This window comes from Lynx rufus, unplaced genomic scaffold, assembly GCF_022079265.1.
Source record: "Lynx rufus isolate CCGP_SWC_20201006 ecotype Redwood Valley unplaced genomic scaffold, mLynRuf1.p SCAF_9, whole genome shotgun sequence".
Classification (NCBI taxonomy): Eukaryota; Metazoa; Chordata; class Mammalia; order Carnivora; family Felidae; genus Lynx; species Lynx rufus.
In genome coordinates this window covers 22,503,335-22,521,417 of record NW_025814897.1, presented here as the reverse complement: position 1 = coordinate 22,521,417, position 18,083 = coordinate 22,503,335, and the positions used below count along the sequence as shown (strand labels likewise).

Below are 18,083 nucleotides of genomic sequence, written 5' to 3'. Positions count from 1 at the left end.
CTAGTCTGCTAGCTCAGCATCTGCTTTCTAGCATCTCCTTTGCTGTTGTCTTTACTCTGGTTTGTTTTGTTCCTGTGGGATATTCTCTTTGGTCCTTTAGCTCTCGCTGTAGTCAGATTTCAGGAGGAAGAGGAGATAATGGAGTGTGTGTGCTATCTCCTGTCTTCCTTCTGCTATAAAAACACTGAAATGGGAAATCATTTAAAACATCTTAAAAAATTGTGTTCTGATGTGGACGATCGGAGAAAGACAATATGGAACCTCTACTCAGAGGCCCATCATGAAGAGAAAGGCCTTGGCCTTACGTTAGGAGCTTGGGGGAAAAATACGTGTACACTTACATTTTTAGGTCAAAATACTATGCTCGAGTTCTGTAGTAGTATTATTATTATTTAAAGTTCTCCACGTTTATTGGGTTTTTCAATTAATCAATATTTTGTCCCTGATTGATGTAAAAGACAGTCTCTTTTGTCCCTGTAACTTGAATTAATAGCACATGGCGGTTGTCTTGGATAAGAGGAACGAACATCCAGGACCGGGTGTTCCACTCTTCTGTTTTCCAGGTGACTAAACAGCTAAGTTGTATGTGGACAGGGGCTGACTATAGGAGGCAATAGTGTTGCCATTCCTGTCTCTTTCATGTGTTCATTAATTCGTTCAAGAAGCGTCTGTGGTCTACATGCTGTTTGCTGGGCTCTGATACATCTCACTGTGGGGATTCAGAGGCATTGACTTAACCCCACACAGATGTTTCCTGGTTGTTCACAAGCATACAGGGGATGTAGTTGTCTTTTCCCCGGGCTGGGTGCATGCCATTGATTTTTTTTTTTTTTAACTTTTGACCAAAGGTGAAAATGTACCTTCATTCTCTTACTTTTGGTCAAGAAGGCAACCACTTGTGTGAAACAATTGTGATAAAGGGAGGGAATAGAATCATCTGGTTAATAGTCATTATTGGACACAAGGACCCTGTAATTTCAGTCCTCACTCAGACTTCTGTGCGCAAGACTTGGCAGTCTTATAGGCTCCAGGGAAGGTTCTCCACATTTAGTGTCAAGTTTGAAGCTACCACATTACAGCCTTGGGGCACACCCTTGACCCAAAACAGGAGGAAGAAATGGCTTGTCGAGTAGTATGGCCAGAACTTTTCTGGATCTCGGTCTTTTTTTCTCAGTTCTGGAAAGAAGTCACTTGGAAGAATGATTTTTCTTGAAACAGTCATAGTTCACTTCTACAGTATGGACACGATGTGAGTTTTAGTCTACAAGCTAATTCAGCCTTTAACGACCTAGCCTGAAGGTTGTTTTTGGCTTTAGTCTTCCCAATGCCACACAAGAGACTAAACAAACTCCCTGTAGCAATTTCTAGGTCTCTCATATATGAGAATAAGAGTGTATACATACTCTTCCACGTACATAAGTGTGTGTATGTGTAAATCATATAATCCTATCCATATGTACTAGTGTTATCATTTTTCAAATTTTTTTCTTTTTTTTCCCTATTTGTTTGCACCCAGTTTTCCACTCTCTGCCTGAGATATTGTCCTGGTAAAGAAGGGAAGTAGGGAGTCTATAAAAGGCATTCATAAGGAAAGAAGGCTTGTTGAGAAGGGACACAAACTGTAGGCGGAACAGAGTCTGCTAGGACGGGGAGAAAATGTGGGAAGAGCCCTAGAGAGGGTAAGGAAGGAAGAGAGAATGAGAACCAAAAGCTAGAGAGGGAGGAGAAAAGGCCAGGGATGGGGTGGATGTGTGAAATCAGAGGCAGGGGGGATAATCCACACATGAGAGCAGAGGGAAGGAGCCAGGACTTTAAGTACTTTGTGTTTGTTTATCCTTTTATTTTACTTTTTAGCATCAGGCTTCTGAGATCTGAGAAAACGTGGGGTAGGGATGGCTCACACAATACTAGGAACTCAGGGTGACTTATCATTCATTATAATTGATTTTCAGGTCTCTTTTTACCCAAGCCTGACGAATCAGACCCGCAGGCTTTGTGCCAGAGGGAGAGGCGAGAAAGCTCCAAGAGGCATCCATGCCACTGCTCGGGTTCACTAACATTTAAACAGCAAGAAGCGTCTGTCCCTAGAAGCTCCCTCCCTGCTTTCAGCCAGGAGCTCAGAGGGAAGACCTTGGGAAAGCAGACAGTGTAGCTCAATGATGCAGTATTAGCAGTCAGTGAAAATTGGCTATATCTCAGAAGATGTAAGCCTTTCGTTTTTAGAGTAGGTTTAATGTCAAAGAAATTCTGGTTATATCTCACACTCGCCTATAGAAAATCATCCAAACAGAAAACAACAACCTCTGTTCCCCAGGGTGAGCCTAACTTCTAGCTTCTGGGCCTTTCTGGCCCTGAGAAGTTTTGCCACGAGTGTAGTTGTGAACAAAGTGGGGCTCCGGGAGCTTCGTTCTGCAGAGTGGGGAGTGCGGAAGCCAGGCGGCCACCACAGGTGGTAGGTAAACTTGGCGGAGAGAGCAGCATATGGGTTCGCCAACAGAAATAGATGTCACCATCTGGCACACAAGCCCCTCAAATGATCCCATTACTTCCCGGTCCTACCCCTCATCCAGGTTGAGTGCAGACAGCATTTGAGATCTATTTGATTAATTTTTTAATGACATAGTCGTAGTTTCACGCAAACGTGGACAGAAGATGATGTGTTTTGTTAGGGGCATCTGCCAAGGTGGAGCTCAAAGAGGAGGGGAGACATTTCTGAGGATAGATGATCTCTGACATGATTGCTTGGGGTGGAACTGGGTGTTTTCTGTCGGAACAGAAGTGTAATCCCCAGGGAAGAGGCAGATAAGCATGCCAGCTACCGAAGAGCGAGCAAAAATTGATTCCAGGAAGAGAGGTGTCTGTGCAGAAAGACTTCCTGGAGGCTCTCCTTACCCGCCCTTATGTGACTCTCCAATCTGACTTCTGGACACAGACAGCCTGTGGGGTGATTTAGTGGTTTATCTTGTGTAGGATCTGAACCTAAGTGCTGGACCGTGGCTGTTTGGGATATGGTCAGTAAAGCCAGATGTGCTGTGAATACCTTGTTGGATTTCAACACCTAGAATCACAATGGCTGTGAACTTTCAGAATCTTACTTGGCATTGTGGAATTTTGGAGAAACGGCAAATGTTTCAATATTTTTGATGTTTAGTCTGTCCTGTAGTTCACGTGGTCAGGTGATACTGTGGCATGCCTCACGTAGATTCATCACTTCCTTCTGCAGCTATGACACCGAGCCTAGAATTCCAATTCTAATTCCAATTCCAATTCCAATTCCAATTCCAATTCCAATTCGAGACAGCCTTTCATCAAGTTCTAAAAGCTTGACTGTTTGGATTGGAACAACCCACCCATTAAAATGCCTAATTAAGTAAACTCTGGAAACAAAACCCCAGATTGAAACTCCTTGTATAAATAAGGGTGACTTTGCTGCAGGAATTGTCGACAGTGTCACTTGCCTTGGGAAGGTTCCTCGTTCACACAGGGACAACCTGTCTGTGGGTTAAAGAACAGTGCTCCTCCCTTTGAGTCAGACATCCCTCGTTGTCCTTTCCTGACTCAGGGATGCATGTTGTGCAGAAGGGCTGTGTTTGGAATTGGGTGAAACTCTGGGCGCCTCTTCAGATCCCCCTCTTTACACAGTGGATGGCCGGCCGGAGGGGCCTCTCAGTCATGTTATCCGTTCTAGACACCAGAGAGTAAAGAGATCCCTGGTTCTGCTGATGATCCATTAGAATTCCACCCCCTCCCCACCCCCCTTCAGATCCATGAGAAGGAAGAGGAAGAGTTCAACGAGAAGAGTGAACACGATTCTGGTATCAATGAGGAGCCTCTACTCACAGCAGATCAGGTACGAATATTTCTCTTGGTTCTCGGGACTTTTTGTTCTCTGGCTCAAGAAAAAGTTTAAGTACACATACTTGTCACATCTTTTTATTTTATTTTAATTTTTTTTAAAGTTTATTTATTTTTGAGAGAGAGAGAGAGTGAGCAGGGAGGGGCAGAGAGAGAGGAGAGAGAGAATCCCAAGCAGGCTTCATGCTGTTAGTACAGAGCCCGATGTGGGGCTTGAACTCACGAGCTGTGAGATCACCACCTGAGCTGAAACCAAGAGTTGGACGCTTAACCAACTGAGCCACCCAGGTGCCCCTTGTCACATCCATTTAAGGCAGAAGAAAGATATATGGTCTAGTGTGGCTGTGTTGATGACTCGGAGCATCTGTGATAAGGGATTTCATTTCTCTTTATGCCTTAGTTTACCCACCTGCGGTAAATAGGAACATAATTCCTGACCCTTGGGTTGGGTGGGGCTCATGTTTGATTACGTCCAGAGACAGGCCCAGTGTTGACTGGCTTCACTTCTTGCTAAGCCTCTGCATGCAATCCCATTAAGAGTCAAGACACTTGGGGCGCCTGGGTTGCGCAGTCGGTTAAGCGTCCGACTTCAGCCAGGTCACGATCTCGCGGTCCGTGAGTTCGAGCCCCGCGTCGGGCTCTGGGCTGATGGCTCAGAGCCTGGAGCCTGTTTCCGATTCTGTGTCTCCCTCTCTCTCTGCCCCTCCCCCGTTCATGCTCTGTCTCTCTCTGTCCCAAAAATAAATAAACGTTGAAAAAAAAAAAAAAAAGAGTCAAGACACTTAAATAAGGGTCCTAAATCCCTGTTCCTGCAAAGATAGAAGTGGCAGGTGAGGCTTTTGTTTGATGGGTATTTTCTCATATTTCACAGAGTACTCAAAATGTTGAGCCTTACAAAGGGACTCTTTTTTTTTTTTTTAATGTTTATTTACTTTGGAATGAGAGAGAGAGAGACAGAGTACAGAGGGGGAGGGCAGAGAGAGGGAGACACAGAATCTGAAGCAGGTTCTAGGCTCTGAGCTGCCAGCACAGAGCCCGACGTGGGGCTCAAACTCACAAACCATGAGATCATGACCTGAGCCGAAGTCAGATGCTTAACCGACTGAGCCACCCAGGCACCCCCCAAAAGGACTCTTAATATGCACTTGAGTCTTTGTTTAAAAAAAAATGTAGTGTTTGACATTTGATTGAATTAGTTATATTTTGGCTTTAGTCACTTATTACTTCAGGGGAATAATCTTGGGTCTTTGGATTCTTTTTTCACCTTTTTAGTCAACAAATATTTATGGGTGACTTTTTTGAGCAGGTGCCATACAAGTTTTTCACAAAGTAATTCCACCAAAAAACTCCACCAGGAGCCTTTGGTGCCAGACAGTGCTTTTTGGTGAAAGGAACTCTGTGGTAAAAAGGTGGGATTATAAACAGATGAGGTCCAAGAGATTGAAGGGAGCCGGATAAAAAGAGAATAGGGGCCAACAGTTATTCTTGTGAATGGTAAGAGAAATACGATTCAGTGATCCAAAGTCAAGGACAAGTAGTCTGAGAGACGAGAAACTGAGCCATAAAATTTTAAAGGGGCTTTGTCATTTGCTTGCATTTTATAAGCGGCTCTCAGCAAAGACTAAGTATTCCCTAAATTGGCTGAGTGGAGTTGAGAAGTTGTGGGGATAAAATAGAAATTATTCTCAAGGAGGGCACCCTAAGTCCCCTTGTCCTTGGTCCAGCTGACATGAAGAAACCTGCTTCAGGGATCACAGTCCAGTAGCCTGGAGCCTCAATCCATCCCAGAATCGACAGACAAATGTATAAAAATGCCCTATCGTGACCAGACCCATCTGTAGACGCCTTTCAGACCTTCTTTGCTTGTTCCATTTTCTTTATGTGTAAACCATTAACGGACGAATCAGTCCTCTGGCAGTCCTCTCATTCAGCCCTCTCTGCTGGGCCCTGTTAAGAGTCTAGATTACCGCTGGTTTCCTATCTATTTTCTGCTCTCCGGACCCTACCCGCCCTTTTGTTATTTTGTCATCCTGTTTCGTACTTGTGTCTGGGCAGCCTAGTTCCTGTCCAGGTGAATTCTGGAGAAATTTCCTCGGTGTGAAAAAGCCTCCCTGTTTTGAGCTGTTCTAGGAACAGCAGAAGCACCGTGACAGTTAATGGACTGGGTTTTGTGCTAAAGTTGGTTGGATAAAGTATTTCCTCACTTAGAAATAAAATGCTCAGCAGATTGAAGTAAATGTTCCCTTCCAGGCAGCTTTGCTTTGTTTCCCGAAAGAGGAGTTTATCTCCGATAAAGCACTCATCTAAATGGTGTTCTTGGAAGAGATTTCACATTAAAGTGTGCTTTACATTAAAGAGTGTATGTAAGACTTTGGTCAGATCTATTTTTATTATTATTCAATATGTATTAAATAACGATACCGCTTTGGGAATTTTACAGGCAGCAAATTAGAAACTTCCTTAACCGATCAAAATTTGAGCCAGCCTGTCCTTCCAGCAGAGAATAGAGTTAGCACTCTCTTGTGTACCTTCTTTAGGTCATTGAGGAGATTGAAGAAATGATGCAGAATTCCCCAGACCCTGAGGAAGAAGAGGAGGTCCTGGAAGAGGAGGATGAGGGAGAAACCTCCTCCCAGGCTGACTCTGTCCTCCTTCAGGAGATGCAGGCCTTGACCCAGACCTTCAACAACAACTGGTCCTATGAAGGTGAGGGCCCTGGTGGGTGGGCTTGCCAAGGATGAAGACCATTCTGGGCCAGGCCCTGGGCACATGCTTCACATGTAGCTAATAGAACCTCAAATCGAGGAGGCTGGTGGCACCTTTCTTACTGGGCATCAGGAGAGAAGTTAGCCTTTTTGGTGGGGAGGTGGAGAAAAAGTCAGTTAAACAAAATCAAAAATGGCAAAACTAACCAAAGAATAAGACAAAAGCAGAAAAAGGAGAAGAAATCTGAACCCACTATCCAAAGTGATGCTACTGTAAAATCAATGAAAAAGGTAATAATAATGATAGCTGATATTTTTGGGAGAGCTTTCTCTGTGCCAGACCCTGTTCTAAGAATTTCTGTGCATAATCTCATTTCCTCCCCATGCCAGCTCCATTAGGATCGAGGTAATTGAGTATCCTGAGAGGTTAAGTGACTTGTTTGATGCCACTGTGGGGGAAATATAATTAAAAACAAAATCTCCTCCTCACCCAGAAAACCGTTCCACAGAGGAGAAGAGAGAAAGAGGACAATTTTATTATTGAATAAGCGTTAAGCCAGAATGGGGTGCACATCACAGGCAGAAAGAAATCCTACTCTCATCTACAGCTAAGTGGATACAACCCATTACATTAAATAGGTTTTGCAATCTGGAGTCAGGCGACTAGTTAGGCTCCTGTCATCTTCCTTGGTGATTACTTTTCAAAGCCGTGACTCCTAGGGGGTTGGGAAAACATTCCTGAGTCCTAAGACGGGCAAGAGGCTTATTTAGCCATTAAAATGATTGGCATCTCTCTGCAAAGGACCCAGGAAGCCATTCTCAAAGAAAAGTCAGGTAAAGGAGAGAGAAAGTCTCTTCCCTTATTTTCAACAGGGAGAGTCAAGGCTCTAATTTTTTATTTGTATCTGCCCTTACACTACATGCAGGTCACGAGGGGTGGAGCCCATATGTGAAGCCAGGCAGGTTGATTCCAGAATCTGTGCTCTTAATCTGGGTTAGCTCTCTGATACAGGTTTGTAGTAATTATAGTCACACAAAGAAAAAGGCGGATGAGGCGTGAAATGGAAACATGTAACACAGTGAAGGCACAATTGGGTATAAAAGTCATCGGTCTGGAGGGGTAAGGGTACCCATGCTGCAGGAGGGGCCGAGGAGATCTGCACGCAGGCTGGTGGGGACTTGGAAACACAAGAGGGAGAAGGTGGGCCGGGCAGGTGTAAAGGTCCAAACATGGTAAAAATTGAGGTCTGATCTGAAGAACTGTGTCCTGAAAATGAAACTCTGCGGCCCTAAAGAGTAGAGGCCAGGGGATGGCCAATGCAGAAGGAATGTGTTGGGAATGGTGGGGCAGACTTGGCTGCCTTCAAGCCGTTCTCAGCCACACAAAGGCCCCAAACACAGCGGCATTCAGCACAAGACTCCCGAAAACAGCTGAAGTGCAGAGTGAAATGGCAAATGCAGAAGGAGGAGGCAGCTCCAAAGAGCAGAAGAAATGGGGAAGGTGAACCAAGGCAGCAAACACATAGGCCAGAGCAGAAACGGGGAAGTAAAATGGATTCTGGGGCCGAAACAAAAGATCTCAGAAATGGACAATTTGAAACGATGCCTCCCTCCTCCCCTCCACAATCGATTTTATTTTATTTTATTTTTTTAATTTACATCCCAGTTAGTTAGCATATAGTGCAACAGTGATTTCAGAAGTAGATTCCTTGATGCCCCTTACTTATTTAGCCCAACCCCCATCCCACAACCCCTCCAGGAACCCCCTCTTTGTTCTCCACATTCAAGAGTCTCTTAATGTTTTGTCCCTCTCCCTGTTTTTATATTATTTTTGCTTCCCTTCCCTTGTGTTCATCTGTTCTGTGTCTTAAAGTCCTCCTATGAGTGAAGTCATATGATACTTGTCTTTCTCTGACTAATTTTGCTTAGCATGATACCCTCCAGTTCCATCCACGTAGTTGCAAGTGGCAAGATTTCATTCTTTTTGATTGCCGAGTAATACTCCATTGTGTATATATCCCACATCTTCTTTATCCATTTCATCCATCGATGGACATTTGGGTTCTTTCCATACTTTGGCTATTGTCGATAGTGCTTCTGTAAACATTGGGGTGCATGTGCCCCTTCGAAACAGAGCACCTGCTTGTATCCCTTGGATAAATGCCTAGTAGTACAATTGCTGGGTCATAGGGTAGTTCTATTTTTAATTTTTTGAGGAAGCTCCATACTGTTTTCCAGAGAGGCTGCACCAGTTTGCATTCCCATACAATCGATTTTAAATGAAGAAGTCTTAGGGGACAAGAATTTAAGATAAAGTTATCTGTATCCCTGTATCCCTTTATCTCAGGTTCCCTTTCCTTTTCCCTGATGGCAGACTCTGTACCAACCAGCCAGGGTTCATTTTTCAGTGTGTTGACATTTCCCATGTTCCTGGATATCTGCACTCGCTGCCGGACAGGACTGGAGGGGTGAAGAGGGCATCAGGTCACTGCGCTTATTTTGCTGTCCGGCTATCTCTTTTATTTATTATTTATTTATTTTGAGAGAAAGAGAGAGAGAGACAGCATACACAAGGAAGGGGCAGGGAGAGAGGGAGAGATTGAGAATCTCAAGCAGGCTCCGCGCTGCCAGCACAGAGCCCGATGCAGGGCTCCAACTCATGGAACTGTGAGATCGTGACCTGAGCCAAAACCAAGAGTCGGTCACTTAACCTACTGAGCCACCCAGGTGCCCCTCTCCCCCTGATTCTTGACCCATTTTGCACTTGGAGTACTATAGAAATAGAGAATAAGTAGGAAGAGGAACACAGGATCAAAACGGCACATGTCTGTCCATGTGCATTTTTGCGGACAGAGTCCACAGGCTTCCTGGGGGGCTATTTCTTCTTCCTCTTTTGTGTCCCTGGAAGGGGTGTTCGTTCTGGCTGTCGGCATATGGGTCCCTCCTTTCCTGGCAGCCCCTCAATTCCCAGTCCTATAAGGGGTTGGCAGGGGTCCCCTCTGGAGAGGCAGACCCACCTCAAGCAGCAGCAGCCCCGGGAGCCTCCCCGTCAGGCTCTGGCTCGGATGCAGCTGTCACCTGCGGGATGGTCTCTCCCTGCAGGCCTGAGGCACATGTCTGGGTCGGAGCTGACCGAGCTGCTGGACCAGGTGGAGGGCGCCATCCGGGACTTCTCGGAGGAGCTGGTGCAACAGCTGGCCCGCCGGGACGAGCTGGAGTTTGAAAAGGAAGTGAAGAACTCCTTCATCACGGTGCTGATTGAGGTTCAGAACAAGCAGAAGGAGCAGCGGGAGCTGATGAAGAAGAGGCGGAAAGAGAAAGGCCTGAGTCTGCAGAGCAGCCGGATAGAGAAGGGAAACCAGATGCCTCTCAAGGTACGCGGACCCCCAGGGGGAGGACCCGGTGTGTCCGGGCCCCAGATCCTCGCCGTGTCAGGTCCCAGTACCGACCCTGCGCAGGACCCGTAAGCGGCGACTGTGAGCAGGACCCCTGGCAGACAGTGGGGCTGTCAAGAGGGAGAAGACACCCCTGTCTCCTTTACTCCCTCAGAGGATCCTGGTCCAGCTGAGGGAGGCGGGACGCAGACATCGGAAAATACTTGCATATGGCATGTGTTCCCTTAGGCAAGACCTTAGAAAGAGGGGTGACAGTGTTTAGTATTGATTGGCATTGTGCCCTGGGACTCAGGGTCAGAATCCCTGCTATTCGTCCTGACTTACCTCTTTAGGATGGCAGTAGGGGTGTTTCAGGATTGAAAATTATGACTCCTTACTGTCATGTTAACAGGATTCTCCAGACCTGGGGTTCTTGATGAAGGAAGCTCACGAGAAATCATCCAAGATTTTTCAAAATACCTTGGCCTAGGCTCTATCCCAGACCCACTGAATTGGTCCTAGGCTTGTGCCTTTTGGGAAAAGCTTCCCAGTGAAGGACAGTAGCTTTACATCCGCCCTTCCCAGTGGCTGGACATTTTGTTTTCCTCCTTAAGACGCTTCCGTCATCATCCGCCCCAGGTGTCCCGTCCTGCTTCATTCTTCCCTTTGCACGTGGAGGGGGAAGTGAGGAAGCGAGGGGAGCGCAGGGGGGCCTGTTGCCCTGAGGGACAAAGATGAAAGTCTCTGAGACTCTACTATTGGTTCTTGCAAAGCTCAGGCTTAAATTTTGGCCTGTCCCTTAGCCTTGGTGTTATCTGGGACACGGTGGTAGTGGGTGGGTCTGGGTAGTTTAGGGAGAGCACCGAGGTCCCTGGAGGCGAGGACTGCGGAGCAGGAAGCGTTTGTTCTTGAGCCCCCCTCCTCTTCACAGCGCTTCAGCATGGAAGGCATCTCCAACATTCTGCAGAGTGGCATCCGCCAGACCTTTGGCTCCTCAGGAACGGACAAGCAGGTACAAGCAATTCCCTTGCTCCCAGCTTTCCTCCTGGACTCTTGCAACTTGGTGATTCCCTGGGATTATCCTGGGACTTGGGCAAGGGGCGGGGGATGTGGGGGTGGGGTTCTTCACATTTTCTTCCTTTCTTAAGGAGGAACGGCCAGTGTCTTTTAAAAGGGGAACCATTTTTGAGCTGTTGCCAGGCCCTCAGGTACAAAGATGGGTTCGTCCTGGTCCCTGCCCTCGCGAGGGGTGTAATCTGATTGAAAGGGCACGTGCATACACAGAGGAGATTGAGATGGTAGAATAAGAGCACGTAACTGCTTGTGTGTCTGTTAGACACATTTGTAGCTGAATCCTCAGGGTTAGAATTCTAGCGCTGCGGCGTGGGAAGAGATTTTAGGAATATCTAACTCAGGCGCCTCACTTTGCAGCCGTGAGAGCTAAGGCCCAGAGACGTTAGGTATTCTCCCAAGGCCACACCGCTAGGCGCAGAACCAAGACCAAAATATAGGTCTGGAGCTCTTCTCACTCAGTCCCCCAGACTCCCCCACAACCTTCAGGGGTCTCTCTGGTGCTGCCTTCTCCAACATCCCACCGGCCCAAGGTGATCTTGTTGTAGAAGCACCTCGTATCCAGCAGAGGGAGCAAACCCGACATCCAAGACCAAGGGCGGGGTTGAGGTTCTCTCCCCTGTCATTTTTGACAAAAGGGAGACTGTTCGTTTTCAAATTGCTCTGCGAAGGATGAGAAAACATAACCCCCCTCTAAAATGTTCTCCGCGCTCAGCCTCTGCTCACCAGGATTCCTAAATAACCCAAAGCTTCTAGCGTCAGAAGAATGTATTAGATGGAATAGAAGGCTAATATGGTAAAGTCTTACTTCCAGAGACCGCCCCCAACGATGGGGACAGGGTCCTGACGCAGGGGTGTGCACAGTGTCATGGTGTTGCCGAGAGTGTCCGATTCGGTGGAGCGTGTTTGTTAGAGAAAAGCGCAATCCCCGTGAGAATTGCCCACTCCTCTTCCCAGCAGAGGGACCATACTTGAGTCTCAAGCCCTGCGTGCCATGTTTGTCTTGTAGTACCTGAACACTGTCATCCCTTATGAGAAGAAAGCCTTGCCTCCGTCAGTGGAAGATCTCCAGATGCTGACAAACAGTGAGTTCCTCTCGTCCTCAGTGAGATGGGCTGCTCGTTTCCGCCCTCTCTTCCCTGTGAGCATCACCCCTGGTGCCTCAGGCCTGTGGTTTCCCTGAGAACAGCAGCCTCAGATGGGTCAGAATGTGCCCCATATCGCTGTGTCACTTCCCCCTACACAGGGGCAAAACTAAAATACTCTGCAGTGGTACCCAGAGCTGTCTTCTTTGTTTAACTTTCTTTTATCGTTTATTTCCTTGTGAGAGAGAGAGAGAGAGAGAGAGAGAGAGAGAATGAGCAGGGGAGGGACAGAGAAAGAGGGAGACACAGAATCCGAAGCAGGCTCCAGGCTCTGAGCTGGCAGCACAGAGCCCAACGCGGGGCTCGAACCCATGAACCGTGAGATCATGACCTGAGCCAAGTGGGATGCTCAACCGACTGAGCCATCCAGGCACCCCTAATTTTTTTAAGGTTTATTTTATCTTTGAGAGAGAAACAGAGCACAACTTGGGGAGAGCCGGTGAGGGAGACACAGAATCCGAAGCGGGTTCCAAGCTCTGAACACGGAGTCCAATGCTGGGCTTGAACCCACAAACTGTGAGATCATAACTTGAACCGCAGTCGAGATCATGACCTCAGCCAAAGTCGGACACTTAACCGACTGAGCCACCCAGGCACCCCTGGAGTGGTCTTGTTTTTCCTCTGCTTCCTCGTAAAGGGCAGAGACTTGCCAGGAAAGAATGAGCTGGTGAAAGAGGTTGGGGGCTGGGTGAGGGCAGTGCTGGTGCGCAGGGACTTTCTGGGGCTCACCCAGCTGTGCTCAAAGCCTTGCATTCTCTGCCTTTCCTGTTCTCTTGTGAGCAACTTGAGGTTACTTTGTCCTACTTTGTGGCCCCGAAGAGGGGAGCTTGGTCTATGGGATTGGCTTCGTTTTTAAATTATTACTGTTAAAACAATTTTTTTTAATGTTTATTTATTTTTGAGAGAGAGAGAGAGAGAGACAGAGAGAGGGGGAGGGGGAGAGAGAGAGAGAGAGAGGGAGACACAGAATCCGAAGCAGGCTCCAGGCGCTGAGCTGTCAGCACGGAGCCAACGCAGGGCTGGAACTCAGGAACCACGAGATCATGACCTGAGCCAAAGTCAGACTCTAAACCGACTGAGCCACCCAGGTGCTCCAGGACTGGCTGCATTTTTAAGGAGAAGCAAGGTTTCTTGGGTGGCGGGGTGGGTGAGCCTGACTAGAAAGAACAGTTTTCCTTCCAGGAAATGACTGCCTCCTCTCCTTTGCTTTGACTCTATTTTCAAATATTAATAAACATTCTGAGCTGCGGGAGAAACCAACGTGTGATTAAGAGCCTTCCGTAGGCAAAATCTCCTTACATACACCAGACACTGCAACCCCCGAAGGGCTGGGGGCACACGGTGTTAGCCATCAGTGTCAGCCTGATGCTTTTCGAAAGAGAAAAGTCCGGGGCTGAGATGGGGTGTCAGGCTCGGTGAATCACAAGAATGTCTATCTCCCTGGCAACCGTGCACGGCACTGAGTGACATACTAACCAGGCCGCCCAGCCCAGCGTCACCCTGCTTCAGAGGCAATGGCCCAGCATCATCGGGCCAGACCGGTGCAGGGCTATTTGATACCCCAGGGGAGGGGAAGAGAAGTTTCTCCTGTTCAGATGAGGAAGGAAGATCCCCGCTGGGCCCCCTGGTGCTACAAAAGGTGACCCAACACTTTCATGTTTATCAATTGGGCGAACTGAAGCAGGCAGTTCTGGTGAACGGAAACCCTGCCCACACCCATGGATCCGGCGTCCTTGAGAATTTGGAATTTTAAATTCAAAGTACATCGGCTTCCTCTTCCCTCATCTTAAACTCCTTTATTTGCATAAATATGCACTAAGATTTTTTTTTAAAGGGAGCTGACAGAAATGAACTGACATTTATAAGTTGTTTGTGTTTTCACAAGCAGTAAGCACTTGGAAAATAATTTGGACAAATTACGCAGGTTGATGTATGTAAAGTACTCTATCATATTTTTTTTTTTAAAGGAAGAGCTATAAATTTATTACAGATACCCATTCAGGAATTCAGTGTGAAATTTTTTCATTTTAATTAAGAAACAGTGGGTTTTATTTACATGTTTCAAGTTTGCTTGAAAAATTTTAATTGGAGTGTTTCCATCATTTAGAACAGTTCGGAAACACAGGAAAGTGAACAAAAGAAAATAAATAATTCATTGTCCCCTCTACTGTGGGTACTATTTTGGTGTTTTCAGCCATAATATTTTATGTCTTCTCCATATAGTTGGGATGATACTGGCTATAAAATTTTGTATCATGATTTTAGTTCTACCAGTTAACATTTGGTTAACGTTCTTTTTATGGCTCTCTCTCCCATCATGTGGGTCCACCACATCCCAATATTTTATTCCTTTTAAAAGAAAAAAACTGCCATCTTTCCTGAATGCGAATTCCGCTGCAGGTTATAAAAGCTCTATTTTTTTTTTTCTTTTTTTTGTGGCAAATCCTCATATGGATTGTGAACATCTCCTCTTTCCTCCTGAACCCAAAGACACAGGCCCAAGACCAGCTCTTGGGGACCGGATGACGCATATACATTTCAGATTTGGGCAAGTTCAGACACATACTGGCTGAGTGCAATTTCATTTGTAAAGCTGTCTTCTTGGTGCAGCATTGAGTCTGCCCGTATTTGGTTGTAAGGTACCTCCAGCCGGTCCGGTTGACACGGATACATGCCTAAAACTATGGAAGAAATAAAAGAAAGGAACACCTGGAGAGCCCTCAGGTTCAGGCTCTTTCTTTTCTCCGGCCGGACCTGGCCACTGACTCACACCCCCGCTCCCAATTTTTGAAATCCAAGTTTCGTGACCCTGCCTCCATGGCATAGATACACTATGGTTTATTTAAAGAATCTGTTGATGAAGAATCTGGTTGGTGGGATCCCTGCTCCCCTCATTCCATGATATTATAAACAAAGTCCAGCAACGTTCTTGAAGGATTTGCTCCAAAGCTGACTTCCACAGGATGAATTATGAATATAGAAAGTTTTACCTAGTGTAATGACAGAAAATACTATTGTAAAAAATCTCTAAAAAGCTTTTATTTGTTCATAACTTCCCTATTGTGTGCCTTATACTTGTGAAAATCGTGAAGTGTCTCGATGAGAACTTTAAGAGCTCCCTGAGGGTCCATAATTCCTTTGCATTTCCACAAATTCTAGCACTGTACCGGGCATGAAATAGAAAATAAGTATTTGTGAAAGTAAGTTCATTTGTTGTTAATAAATTGGAATAATAATTTATTATTATCGTAATTAGGGAAATTTTTCTAATATCTGTTTACACGGATAGAACGTGTTTAAAGAATTTTATTGGTGATTCGATAATGGGGATGACTGTTATTCTTGACATTAGATTGCATCTGAAGGTGGGTTCTTTTTTAATTGCTTTATGTTTATGCTTATTAAAGATATATACTTAGGAAATAATGTGGAGATGATAGATGGGGAAAAAAAACCCACATATAAGATAAAAGAAAATACAATCACTGACAGGCCACTCTGACTCTTTGGATGTATTCTCTCCTCTGTCAGTATGTTGAGTGCTGATTCTTGACAGAAGCTTCTAGGCTTTTGCTCAATACTCAATGAATGTCTGGTTTCCTTGAATCATTTCTCACTTGGGGTTGTTGGACTGTCTGGCCGCAGAAGTGAACTTCATGCCCTGATGGCATCTCGACTCATCTCTCTCTCTCTCCTTCCCCAGTTCTCTTTGCCATGAAGGAGGATAATGAGAAGGTGCCCACTTTGCTAACGGACTACATTTTAAAAGGTAAGAGCTGTCCCCAGGCCTCCTAGAGCAGGGCCTTCCCAGGTCCCCTCCCCCAGGCCTCCCACTGAAGGCCTGGAGTCCTCTCTGCAGCCTTCCCAGAGTGACCCCTCCTGCCCAGACCTCACAGGGCCAGGGGCCGCCGGTGAACGATTGTGAGGCCCTGGCAGGGACAGGATTTTGTCTTTGCATGTTGCCAGGAGGCCGGAGAAGGAGATGCCTTTGCCTTGGAGTCACCAGGGCGACTCCACATTAGGGCAGCCAAACCATCACAAGACTGAAAGTTCTGTGGAGTTCGGGCTATTTCTTTGGGAAAAACAGAGCCGGGGGTACCTTTACTAGGTTTCAGCTGTTCGAAGTCATGATTAGCTACATCCTTTCCTAACTTTTGTTTTATCTTTTATTAAGGAAGCTTTTAACACATATAAGAGTGACTGGTATAATGAACTCTCATGTTCTCAACATCCTGTTTCAGTAATTGTTGACTCATGGCTAATCTTTTTTCATTTATACCCCTACCCAGCTTCTCCTCTCCATATTATTTCAAAGCAAATCCTAATCATCATTTTTTAAATCTATGAATATTTCAGTGTACATTTCTAAAACATAAGGACTCTTAAAATTTTTTTTTATGTTTATTCTTGAGAGAGAGAGAGAGAGAGAGCGAGAGCACGTGTGCTTGTGCGTGAGTGGGGGAGGGGCAGAGAGAGGGAGACAGAGAATCTGAAGCAGGCTCCAGGCTCTGAGCTGCCAGCATAGAAACCAACTCGGGGCTCGAACTCACAAACTGTAAGATCATGACCTGAGCCAAAGTTGGACACTCAACTGACTGAGCCACACGGGTGCTCCTAAAACATAAGGACTCTTAAAAAACATGACCACAAGGGGTTCCTGGGTGGTTTAGTTGGTTGAGTATCTGACTCTTGATTTTGGCTTAGGTCATGATCTCATGGTTTGTGGATCAAGCCCCACGTCAGGCTCTATGCTGACAGAATCCCTGCTAGGGATTCCCTCTGTCTCCCTCTCTCTCTGCCCCTCCCCTGTGTGTGTTCTCTTTCTCTCTCTCAAAATAAAATAAACTTAAAAAAACCATAACCACAATATTGTTATCATAATTAGAAAAATACAAACTGTCTTAAAATCATTGACTACCCACTTAGTGCTCAGATTTCCCTGTAATATTTTTGTTCAGTCTGTTTGAATCAGGACCTAATGAGAGTCCATACACTGCCATTGGATAATATGTGTCTTAAGTCTCTTTTAATATATATAGATTCCTCTTTCTTTCCTCTTGTTCCTTGAAGTTTATTTCTTGGAGAAACCACATGATTTGCCCCCTACAATTTCCTCATTTTGGCTTCTGCTAGTTAGTTGTGTCCCCATGGTTTAATTTAATAAATTATTTTTTGTTTTTAATAATTTTAAAATATTTTAATAATCATTTCTTTCATTTTTTGTATTTCCTGTTCAACTGGTAGAGCTAGAGGCTTGATCAGACTCAGTTTCAAAAAAATTTTAAAGTTTATTTATTTATTTTGAAAGAGAGAGAGAGAGAGAGAGAGAGTATTCACATATGCTCTTGAGCCAGTGGGGGAGGGGCAGAGAGGGAAGGAGAGACAGAATCCCAAGCAGGCTCCATGCTGTCAGGACAGAGCCTGATGTGGGGCTTGATCTAACGACCATGAGATCAACAGTCAAGAGTTGGATGCTTAGCGGACTTAACCCAGGCACCCCTCATATTTTTTGATAACTGCTACAGTATCAGTGGTTGTCAACTTCTGTTAAGAGACACATATTCTCTGGTTGTCTTTCCTTTTGTGATGTTAATACCTGTATTAGCTTGCTCAGGCTGCTAAAACATAAACAATAGAAATTTATTATCTCTCAGTTTTAGAGGCTAGAAGTCCACAGTCAGAGTGCCAGCAAATCCAGTTGCTAGCAAGGGCTCTCTTCTTGGCTTGTTGACAGCCACCTTCTCGCCATGTCCTCACGTGGCCTCTCTTCTGTGGGTGTGAAGAGAGAGTGTGCTGGAGCTCTCTGGTGTCTCTTATAAGGACACTAATCCTATCGGATCAGAGCCCCATCCGATGACTCATTTAACCCCATTTCCTTAGAGGCTCCATCTCCAAATACAGCTGCACTGAGGGTTAAGTCTTCGACATGTGAT

General features: G+C 45.8%; 1 protein-coding gene across 1 annotated transcript in view; it reads left to right on the top strand.

Moving 5' to 3' along the window:
* Positions 1-16,023, top strand: part of LOC124505886 (fasciculation and elongation protein zeta-1) — a 28,246-nt gene extending 12,223 nt beyond the window's left edge. The window contains exons 2-9 of the mRNA XM_047071950.1: positions 3,776-3,850; positions 6,393-6,561; positions 9,233-9,235; positions 9,663-9,934; positions 10,866-10,946; positions 12,015-12,090; positions 15,854-15,919; positions 16,010-16,023. Of these exons, the coding sequence (XP_046927906.1) occupies positions 3,776-3,850; positions 6,393-6,561; positions 9,233-9,235; positions 9,663-9,934; positions 10,866-10,946; positions 12,015-12,090; positions 15,854-15,919; positions 16,010-16,023 (756 nt within the window). The remainder of the gene's footprint in view (positions 1-3,775; positions 3,851-6,392; positions 6,562-9,232; positions 9,236-9,662; positions 9,935-10,865; positions 10,947-12,014; positions 12,091-15,853; positions 15,920-16,009) is intronic.
* The last annotated feature ends 2,060 nt before the right edge of the window (positions 16,024-18,083 follow it).